General features: G+C 36.0%; 2 protein-coding genes across 3 annotated transcripts; one reads left to right on the top strand and one right to left on the bottom strand.

Annotated features, from left to right (window-relative positions):
* Positions 1–394: 394 nt before the first annotated feature.
* Positions 395–3,400, bottom strand: LOC130968304 (putative glycerol-3-phosphate transporter 1). 2 transcript variants are annotated; one of them, XM_057893496.1, is made up of 3 exons: positions 3,220–3,400; positions 1,623–2,676; positions 395–1,471 (listed from the first exon to the last, which is right to left on the bottom strand). In XM_057893496.1, the coding sequence occupies exons 2-3, from the start codon at positions 2,599–2,601 to the stop codon at positions 921–923; spliced, it is 1,530 nt and encodes a 509-aa protein (XP_057749479.1). In that variant the 5' UTR covers positions 2,602–2,676; positions 3,220–3,400; the 3' UTR covers positions 395–920. The 2 variants fall into 2 exon arrangements, with proteins under 2 accessions (XP_057749479.1, XP_057749480.1); XM_057893497.1 differs by having other exon boundaries at positions 1,623–2,628; positions 3,220–3,390.
* Positions 3,401–4,692: 1,292 nt separating this feature from the next.
* Positions 4,693–5,418, top strand: LOC130965619 (uncharacterized). The gene has a single exon (XM_057890388.1). It carries the CDS (start codon positions 4,693–4,695, stop codon positions 5,416–5,418), a length of 726 nt encoding a protein of 241 aa, XP_057746371.1.
* Positions 5,419–11,495: the final 6,077 nt, after the last annotated feature.

Raw genomic sequence — 11,495 nt, 5'->3', positions numbered from 1 at the left:
TGAACCAACTTTGCAGATCAAATTATTGATTTTGCAACTATCCCGATTATATTATCTATACACTAAAAATTAATTATTAAATTAATTATTTATATAAATTGTATGTTAATATATAAAATATATATTAAAAGTAAAATGAATAATATATATATTTATATACAAATATATAATAACTAATTTAATAACAAAATTTTATTATTCAATCTATTTTTTGTAGTTCCTAAAAGACTTATGGATAATTTCTGCTATAATATTTTGTCATTCCTTTTCAACTTTCAACTATGTATTTTAAATGAGAATTGATTTTCCAAATTCCCATCATTGTGATTCAGCAATTACACCCATTTGTTTCAAAATACACTCAAGATTTCTAATAAGAAATGCTAATAAGAACTTAGCAAAATAGAAGGCCAAAACACATTCCTCAAATTAGAAGATACAAGTCAAATTGAGGGGGCACATATAGAGTTTATACTTTTTTACATTATTGCAAACTCTTTGCACCCCATCAATGAAATCCATTGAAAAAATCCTAGCCAAGATCAAGTTGTAAACACACTTGAAATCTTTGATTCTTGATCTCACAAACAATGTGGTTGATTTTTTTTCTTTTTCCATATTCAAAAAACTACAAGAAGCTTTTGACAAAGCTCATTTCTAAGGACAACACTATATTAATCTATACTAGAATGGGGGTAATTGAGGGTAACTATATATCACAAGATGTACATACAAATAACATTGGAAACTGTTATTCCAATAACATGAAGAATGTTTAAAAACCTTTAAACATCTCCATTTTCAACCACTGCAGGGCATGATCTGATGAATTTGATCACCTGAAGCCATGAAATGATGCTTCACAAGAACTATCCGCATCATTACACAGCCAGGTAGTATACCGGAAACTCCTTGAAGTTTTAAACATCAAGGGAACATTCCGGTGCTCTGTTGGACCTCGACTCTTCGATCTTTGCAGCCACCTCAGCCATTACAAGCCTAGTAAGAAGCAGCCCTGCAATTAAAGCTGCTATCATCAACATTGTGAAAACTGCACTCCAGCTCTTGGCCGATATATAACCGGTCAATAGAGGTCCTATTGCAGCCCCAATAGAACCTGTTCCATCGATGATAGCCGTGACAGTTGCTAGAGCTCGCGAATTCCCCCTCAATGACTTATGTGTTCCCAGGTCAGCCGAAACAGCGGTTGTTATGAGGGCATAAGGGCCATTCACAAACATACCGGTTATGAACATCAATGCAGCATTCACAATCAATGAAACATGACCATAGCTTCTGTAGAAGAACAGAGCAGGGATAGCACAATACATGAAGCTAGCTGCTGTTATGGCTCTTGCATCTAAGTGATCGGAAATGTGGCCGGCTAGAATCCCTCCGAGAACCCCACCAACATCGAATAAAGTCGATAATGTCCCTGATGTCTCACTGGATAGATATTTCCCATCAATTGCTGCAAGATAATGAACATAAATGAGAAATTGTGACTACTTGCAAACATAAAGATACAATCTTATATGAATTTGTTAATAAATGCTAAATAAGACAAATTCTAACTGTTTTTTTTTTTTTTTTGTTCTCCCTAGCATAGAAAATTGAAGTACCTGTGTGGCTAACATAGAAGGGGAGCCAATAAAGAAATGTATATGCAACCAACTTGGCGAAAAACAGACAGAGTGCGAAAGGGGCAACCCCAGGAATTTTCCAGGCTTCAAGGAAGCCAACTGGTTCTTCCTCGGCCGGATTCTCCGGCGCTAAGAGAGGCTCGTTCACTTCTTCATCTCCACTTTTCTTGGGTGAATTACACTCATCTTCCTCTCTGCTAACTCCCACAGACTCAGGTGCAACCGGCAATAGAAAGAAAACCATCAAGCCGACGAAAGTCATCATAAGTCCCGGCACAACAAAGGACCATCCCCATCCATAACACAACATAGCTGAAGCAATCAAGGATCCTGTGATGTTCCCTACGGACGTGTGAGCATTCCATATTCCCATGATCAACCCTCTCTTGCTCTTTCCAAACCAGTTTCCGACGACTGCAACAACCGAAGGCCATCCGGTTGATTGAAACAGTCCAGCAATCATTTGAACCACTAAGAAATAGTAAAAGTTATGAATGTTTGCCCAATAAGCTACCCCGAATAGTGAAGTGAACAAAGCAGTTCCTAGCATTCCCACAGTAAGAAAAATCCTTAAATTACATCGATCACCGAAGTGTCCTGAAAAGTACATCCCCAATGCGTAAAAGGAAAGGAATGCAACATCCACATCACCAAGAAGGGAAGTCCCATCTGATTCATTGAATGGTGCCCAACCATTACCAAGAACACTTGAAGAAATTCTCTTCTTTTTCGGGAGACTCAATCCTATATCTGATGATTGAGGATCAAGAACACTCTTCACAATACTTGTGGTTTTTCTGGTGGCATGGTAACTAGTATAAGCCAAAAATGTTACAATCAGAACAATTGCTTGGTGGGTTTTGAAGGAAACAGGACCACCTTTCAAGTATTCAATGGCCCTAATTCCAAGTAGCTTACTAGAACTTCTCTTGAGGGACAATTCTGGTGCTGAACCCATGAAATTATATTATATATCTCAATTCAGCTGCAACAAAAGAGTAGAAGCTGAACTTTCTCCCCTCGCAGAATTGAACTGAATAAAAATTGAAGAAAAATAAGATGAATAGATGTTCAAGAGTATTCTAAATCTTTGCTTTTAAAGGAACTAGATTCATTTGATCCATGATAATCAAATTACAACGTCAAACATTAAAAGCCAATATAAAAATAAAATAAATCAAACTAAGGTAAAACATTAAGGTATAATTCCAACCCCTGGGTTATATAAAAGACACCATTGGGAAATTCAGTATAAGATGAAATATAGGCAAATCAAGAGAGCAGAAGATCCAGTTTCAGAGGAGCGAGAGTTGCATTTGACTCAAAAGAGAATAAATTAACAAACTGAGAGACACAAAATACTCTGAAAAAGGAAACAAAATTTTAGGACACAAAAAGAAAGAAAGAAAGAAAAAAGAAAAAAACCCAGAACATTGAGGAACCCAATGATAGAATGAATCTTTCAACTCCAAAAAAACCAAAAAAAATCAAACAGAGGAAAATGAAAACCAAGTCAGAAATGGTAAACAAAAAATTAAAAAATAAATAAAATAGAACATGAGAATATGTATGATACCTTATTAAGCAAAGTGGAAGGTGACTTTGGTGGAAATTCTGGGGGTTTTGACGTTTGAACAAGTTTCAAACTCCGAACACCATTACACCACTTGTGTTCGTGGAAGTTACTATTGTGTTTGTTTTGTTTTGTTTTGTTTAGCGGGTTTTGAGAAATTCGGAGGCAAAAACGTGTGAAGGAATGCTCCTTACTTATGATTGACGTTAATGGTTTTTTTATTCACTATAATGACCCTTTTGCCCTCTTCAGTTAACACCACTTGCCGTAGTGATAACGTCTTCGGTTTAATTACGAGGCTGCCATCTGCTTCTGTTAATTGACTAAACTGCCCTCGGCTGTTATTTTGGTATCGAACTGCCTCCCCTTTTTAATTGTGAACGTGCCATGATTCTTTCAATCTCTCTCTTTTTTCTTTTTTTTTTTTATATTTGGTAATTGGTAGGTTTATTACGTGTGCCTTGGCCGGTGAGTGTGGGACTCTATTTTCTCTTTCACATGAAATTATCTTCTCGAATATTATCAGGTTCATTGAATAGAAAAAATATATAACTGGGAATAATGTTAAAAAATGACAGTGAATATTATTTTATTTTGTTACTGTTAAATCGAATTAATTGATTTATTGAAAAAATCAGTATGAGCAAGATATAAATCCCAAATATTTAGTATTATGCCTCATAGGAATTTTTGAGTCAATTATTTTTAGTGTTTTTTATTATTATTTAATTAATATAAATATTAAATTATTTTTAATAAATAAATTTTGTTAATTTATGTATATAAATTTTAAAAAAATATGAGTATAATCTATATTAATTTATGTGTGTAAAATTTTAATAAAAATAAATACAAATTATATGTTTTTTTGTGTAAAGATTTTATAAACATTAATACAAATACTGGCCATATAGTATTTTATATATATATATCTTATTAAAATTTTAGGACTCGTATAATATGAAGTTTCTTTATCTTAATTTTAAAGTAATCAGTTAAACAGGTGTGTTATATATTAGGGTAAAATATTTAAATAAACCAAAATCAATCCTAAATTACACAAATTACTTAAACAAAAAAATGTTATATGGATCTTCCTGATATAGAATTTTATGTAAATTGAACGAGTCTTAATTGATTTACATAAGTTGGTAATAAATTGAATGACATTGAGTCAGTTTACTAGAGTTTCATGCAAATTGAAGTGGGCTGATTTAATATATGCGTGTATGTTGTGAACCCTAGTAAATCGAATGAGTATAATTTGATTCATTCATGATTTCTGGTCACTAGTAATTCGAATCGGTATGCTTCGAATTAGGCAGGTTTGTTATGCATAGTAAATCGAAACAGTCGAATTCAATTTATTATGTATTGAGCTATATGTATAAATTGAATTCCCCAAATTCAATTTAGTATGAAAGCAACGTTTATAAATATGATCTGAACGTGAATTCTTTATGATAGTGAAACACAATGGCTTATGAGGATAGTCTTTTAGTATTGGTGCATTATAGAGGGTCGATTAAGAAAAAAACGCGTTTCGGAATTAAGATTACTGATAAGGATCCCCTTAGTGTTTTCCTGAAACCTTCAACGAGCTTTATTGAGTTCCTGAATTCTATAATCCAAAAACTGGGGTTGCAAGGCGTGAAACGAATTGAGAAGTTATTCTATAGAATTTCGATTTCAATTTTGCGAGATGATGTGAAATACGATTCGTTCATCATAGGGAGTGACAAAAATTTGCAAGTTCTGTTCTATTATCGTCGGCAGTTTCCCGAGGTTAATACCCCTGAGCTGTTGGCCAAGCTTATAAATGTGGTCTCCAGCTCAAGAGGTTTGAACCGGAATCCCCAACCTCCAGCAATGGCAGCCTATTCTAGTTCAAGGCCTGTTGGTGCCTCTTCATCTGTGCCTATGATTGCACCTGAGACAACGTTGGTTGCCTCCTCGTCCTTCGCAGCTGATCTAAACTGCAGTCGTGACGGAATAATAGGTGATACTACGATGGCTAGATTTATTGATTTGGCGCCAGTTTCATTACAGGGTGGAGCATCGGATGGTGTGGACGATGTACTGCGAGATGATGATGACGACGATGATGTGGAGCCCGAGACAATTGTTGATGATAGTGGTGATGACATAGCAAGAAATAATCCAGTTGAGGGTGGTGGAGCGTCTAGTTCAGTTACTCAATAGTACCCCTTGCATTTTTCAACTTTGGACTTGGATGTCATGAGACAGCAAGGGGTACCTGGCGTACCTATTGGATTTGGAGCCAGAGATACACAAGATATTGGAGGATTAGCAGAGTTTCAGGTTGGTCAGCATTTTCAAGATAAAGAGAAGGCCGTAAGTGTGAAGACCTATAGTATTCGATGTAGGGTTCAGTACAAAATATTGGAGTTCGATGATCGCAAGTACTACGAGAAGTGTAAGGAATTTGGCAACGAGTATACATGGTTGATTCGGATCAATCTCCGCCAGCGCATAGGTATTTGGGAGGTAAAACGGTACAATGGACCTCATACTTGTCTGGCCATGTCAACATTGAGTGATCACAGGAGTTTTGATTATCATGTGATCTCGACATTCATACTGCCTATGATTAGAGCTGATGCTGTCGTGTGTATCAAGGTACTGCTGAATGCGACAGAGGCACATTTTGGTTTTAGACCAACTTATAGGAGAGTTTGGTTGGCTAAACAGAAGGCCGTGTGATGATTGGATTTTTGACGGTTTAGAATTTCACAAATGAATTCTCGTTGCAAGTATAGTTTCTAAACCAACAATAATCCTTTCATACAAAAGATTGTTTGTCACAAGTAACAAACCCCTAATTTTATAAACCGAAGTATTCAAACCTCGGGTCGTTCTCCCTAGGAATTGTAATGAAGTGTCTTGTTATTGGTTGTGAGTTATATTTGGGGTTTTTAAGATTTTAGACAAGAAATATAAATGGCAAAGAAAATAAACTAACAACTAGCAAAGCTCTTGGCAAGATATGAGAACTAGAAGTCCTATCCTAGTTATCCTCCTCAATTGTGATGACAAATTGTCCATTGCTCCCACTTAGTTAACCTCTAACCATGGAGGAAAGTCAAGTGGATGAATCAATTTGATTCCTCAAATCCTAATCAACTCCTAAAGGAAAGACTAGCTTTAGAGGCATTCAAATCAATTAGCAATCTCTCCAATTATCAATCAACAAAGGAATTAGATAACTCAAGAGTCACTAATTACTCTACCTAGGCCAAGAGGAACAAAATCTACACTAAAAACTAAAAGAGACATTTCAACAAACACATAGAGTGCAATAGAAGTAAACACTATTAAATGCAAGAATTAAAGGAATCTATAACTACAAAAACAAGAGATCAACAATGGAAGAACAAAGAAGACACATTTATTATGAATTACCTCTTATTGAATTGGAAGAATGTAGAAGGAACAATACTAGATCTACAACAAAATATAAGAACAACATAAAGGAAATTACAACAAAAGAATAGAGGAAGATGAATGTAACTACAAGGAATTAAAGAGTAGAAGTAGAAGAAAGCAAAGATTAAAATCTAGATCTAAGAACTAAACCTAATCCTAATCCTAATTCTAGAGAGAAGTGAGAGCTTCTCTTTCTAGAAACTAACTCTCACTACTAAACTAAGCTAAACTAAACTAATGATTAAAAGTTAGTTGATTCCTCTTCAGTCCTTGACTTAAATAGCATCAGAAATGAGTTGGATTGGGCCCACAAGGCTTCTAAAATCGTTGGCCACATGTTGCATTAAGTGGACCATATAGCAGCAACGGCGCGTGCGCGTACTATGCGCGTGCGCGCCACCATACGTGTAGCAACTATGGCAAATCTTATATCGTTGCGAAGCCCCGGATGTTAGCTTTTTAACCCAACTGGAACCGCATCATTTGGACCTCTGTAGCTCAAGTTATGGTCGTTTAAGTGCGAAGAGGTCGGCTTGACAGCTTTCCGGTTCTTTCATTTCTTCATGAGTTCTCCAACTTTTCATGCTTTCTTTCTTCATTCCCTTGATCCAATCTTTGCCTCCTAAACCTTAAATCACTTAAGAAACATATCAAGGCATCTAATGGAATCAAGGAGAATTAGATTTAGCTATTTTAAGTCCTAAAAAGCATGTTTTCACTCTTAAGCACAATTAAAGGAGAATATACAAAACCATGCTATTTCATTGAATAAATGTGGGTGAAAGGTGATAAAATCCCCTAAAATCAATACAAGACAAACCCTACAAATGGGGTTTGTCACCGTGGTACAGACTTACGGAGATTGGGATGAATCATACAATGAGTTGCCACAATAGATACTAGTTGTGCAAACGATAATGCCGGGTAGTGTTGCAGTGTTGATAACGAGTCCTGTGCGAGTGGGTGGGAAAGTGGATCAGTCGCATGCTTATTTCTACCAGCTTTTTTGGACATTCCTATCGTGTATTGAGGCCTTCTGACATTGCTTAGGACGGCAACTCCAACATCCTTCCTGTTGCATTTGTACTTATGGAAGGTGAGAATGCGGAGTCGTGGTCATTCTTTCTATCCCACCTTCGTCAGCACATCACTCCACAGCCGGGTATTCTAGTGATATCGGATCGGCACAACGGGATCAAGGCCGCACTGGAGGCTCCCGATGGAGATTGGCTACAACCCGCTGCATACCGTGCATTCTATATTTGACATGTGGCCGCAAATTTTGCCCTTACTTTTAAGGGCGAGGATGCACGTAGGCTTTTGGTGAATACGGCTTATGCCAAGACTGATGTTGAATTTGACTACTGGTTTGATATTTTTTAAACCGAAGACCCTGCCATGTGTGATTAGGCTAACAGGATTGAGGTCCATTCTCGCTTGCGGTTGGGTTATGACCTGACCACCTACACCCGAAGCATACCTTATCACTAAATGAAAATAACACCAAAAAATTGTGACAAACATAGCATATAAATAGAACACTACCTCGAGGCCAAAGGCCAACCAAAGGTGTCATATCCATCGAGCCTGAAACCAGAAAACCGCCAAAAGATCCATGATTGAAGTAGCTGCAATGAACCGGCTAACTTTACAACGTTCCTGTTCGCCATGCAGCACATGCACCGGTATAACCATGAGAGAGCAACTGATCTCCCACTGTATCCATCCATGTCCTCAAGCCTAGCTACGTATGGCAGCCACCGAATGTGAAGGTGAGTACTGGACTTGTCGCCGAATAGCTAAGTACCCAAAAGCATCATGATATACGTCTGGGCATACCTCCCAAGCGTGGCATCGTCGGCGCAATGAGGAAGCTCACCGAAAGTCTCCTGCATCCAACTGCATTTTACCGTAAACTTGTCGATACATTTCGTAGGAGGCAAAACACCCAGCAGCTTCTCGAACCACACCCAAGCTGGGTGACCACCTTGATGTATTGCTCAATCTCCGTCAAGCATCCATTTACGTAATTTTTATCGATTGGTAGCCCTAACTGGTATGTCACATCCTACAGTGTAATTGTGCACTCTCCGAACGACATATGAAATGTGTGCTTCTCTGGATGCCATCGCTTCATGAATGCACTTACTAACGGCTCATCCGACTTAAACTAAGTCTCGTTCAGCCTCGTAAGATGGTATAAACCAGCAATTTGCAAGTACGAAATGATCCTCTCGTCCAGGTGCATATCCTGCTGTCGTCTCATGCTCGTGTTACATCAATAAGGCTGTATAAACAAGATAATAAATTTGTCTCTTAGGATCACATCAAAACATATTTCTATAACAATATCAACTAATACATCTGTTAATCCAAAAGATACCATAAACGCAACCAAATAATTGTACGGGTTCAAACATAAAATAAAATAATATATTCATCAAACTGGGACTAATAAAATAAGTTTAATATTAATACAAAAATTGATTTAATGTACAGGATCGTATAATCTTGGATCACTAACAAGTTCATCGCTCGCAACCTTGACGTCATATGAATTCTAAGTAAAACAACATGTCACTACCTATACTTTCTTTAATAACAACCCAAATCACAACATAGATTCTAATCACTACTCTTACTCTAATTAAGTTTCATTATCCATTATCTTCACTACTGAATACTCTTTCACTTATTTGTAATCACTATCCAAATTAAAAATTGTCCTGTCAAACCTCTAAAAACTAATAATTTACTATTCTAATCACTCTATCTAATTTAAAAATTGTAAATTATGACTACCATTAAAAGAGACAAAAAAAGTAAAACATCTAATCCTATTTTCGAAGAAAAAAAAATGTATGCACTAACCTTTTCATTGATAATACTAGCAATATGGGCAACTCCGTCCAAGCGATAAAGACGATCTGAATTATCCACCATCAGCAAAGTATCCGAATGTTGGAATATTTGGGTTGAGGTTTCTCTGGGATTTGGCGGGGTTGGATTTTTGAATTGTAGTTCGAATGAGCTCAATTTAAATTCTATTTATAGGAAAAGGCTTAATAAACCGACTCAATTAAAGTCGAAGCTCGAAAGAAGGGGGGTGCGGTTTGGTTCGGTTTTTGAGAGAAAAGTCATCCGATCCGATCGTTTAATTAAAGTGCGGTTCGGTTTGGTTCGGTTTTTTTTCTCGAAGCCATCCGAACCAAACCAAACCAATTAAATTCGGTTTGGTTTGGTTCAGTTTGTTCGGTTTTTTCAATCAATTAAAAAAAATACTACCATATTATTTCACAAGTCATAACATTGAAATCAACAAACACAAATACACAATAGCTAATATAATAATAATAATAATAATAATAATAATAATAATAATAATAATAATAATAATAATAATATAACACTAGTAGAAAAGCATTCTAATCTAGTTATACATTCTAATAATAAAGAGACATTGAGATGAATGGATTAATAGCAGGGTAACAAACTAACAATGTATTAGAATTGAATATATAGATATCATGAGTCAAGAGGAATGGAGTAAGTACAACAGACATTGAGATGAATGGATTAACAGGGTAACAATGACATCAATCCAGCATTCCAGCTCCCCTCACTGAAATTGTAAGCCTAAACATTCACTAACCTGGTCACCATCCATGATGCCATAATCTCTAAGATAAGTTGTTTCAATGACATGCTTACGCCCTGCATAACATAAGCAAAACTGCCCCCAAACATGAGCCCTACAATTCAAAAATCAATGGAAATATAATAAATCAGCTAAGAAATTATGATAATCTGGTAAATCAACTACACCATAACACCACCTTCTGCTCAAAGAAGATATTATATTGGAAATTACACTTGACATCTAGTAAGAATAATTGAAGATCAAAGTGTGACTTGTTCCAACAATATTCCAGCATCAATAATATGAACAATAAAATGAACAATAAACTGATTTCAATAAACTGAACAATAAAATAGATTGAAAAAATAAAATAGACTGAACAATATTCCAGCATCAATAAACTGATTCCAACAAGTCCTCAACAAAAAGCAATAAACTCAACTGAAATTTAAATCAAGCACAGAACCAGCAATAAACAAGCACAGAACCAGCAATAAACAAGCAGCTGAAGTTTAAATCATTAAACACAGAACCAGCACTGAACAATGCACTCGGAGATCTGATGCTTGTGGATTCATTCGGAAGAGGAACTGGCGGCAATCCGGATTCGCCCATATTCTCACTTGAACTGGCGTCAAACTACATAAATACAATAAATCAAGGCCAGAAACACAACAACAAATAAATTAGTAACCAGCAATAAACTGCACAACAATTAATCAACAATTAATCAGCATTCAACAATTAATCAACATTCAACAAATAATCAGCATTCGACAAATAAATTACCAAGTTATCAACATTCAACAATTAATCAGCAACCAGCAACAGCAAGGCAGCAAGCAGGACATTTCCAATATAATGAACCATTAAACAACAATAACATGAACCATTAAACAGCAACGCAGCAAGCAGGACATTTCCAATATATTCAACCATTAAACAGCAAGCCACTGAGCCAGCAACAAAACTTAGCCAAAAATTGAACCATTAATACTTACACTAATGAACAAATCAACAAAACTTAGCCAAAAATTGGTGGTCAGATACTCAGATATATAAAATTGGTGGTCAAATATATGAAATTTAAAAAATTATAAATTCAAAAATATCAATTTTGAAGATTAAATTTGTTAGTCGTGTCTACTCGGCTAATTGCACGTAGTTCATCTTTTTCTTCTCAACTATTTTG

The sequence above is a fragment of the Arachis stenosperma genome, chromosome 3, assembly GCF_014773155.1.
Source record: "Arachis stenosperma cultivar V10309 chromosome 3, arast.V10309.gnm1.PFL2, whole genome shotgun sequence".
NCBI classification, from domain to species: Eukaryota; Viridiplantae; Streptophyta; class Magnoliopsida; order Fabales; family Fabaceae; genus Arachis; species Arachis stenosperma.
The sequence above is the reverse complement of the archived record's forward strand: the minus strand, read 5'-3'. Positions and strand labels throughout refer to the sequence as shown.

What these genes read in the sequence shown, in the direction of transcription:
- LOC130968304 (XM_057893496.1), bottom strand. Translation starts at nt 2,601, where the DNA reads ATGGGTTCAGCACCAGAATTGTCCCTCAAGAGAAGTTCTAGTAAGCTA. An exon ending in CTTCTATGTTAGCCACACAG is followed by an intron (nt 1,472 to 1,622) that starts GTACTTCAATTT and finishes ATTATCTTGCAG; the next exon opens with CAATTGATGGGAAATATCTA.
- LOC130965619 (XM_057890388.1), top strand. Translation starts at nt 4,693, where the DNA reads ATGGCTTATGAGGATAGTCTTTTAGTATTGGTGCATTATAGAGGGTCG.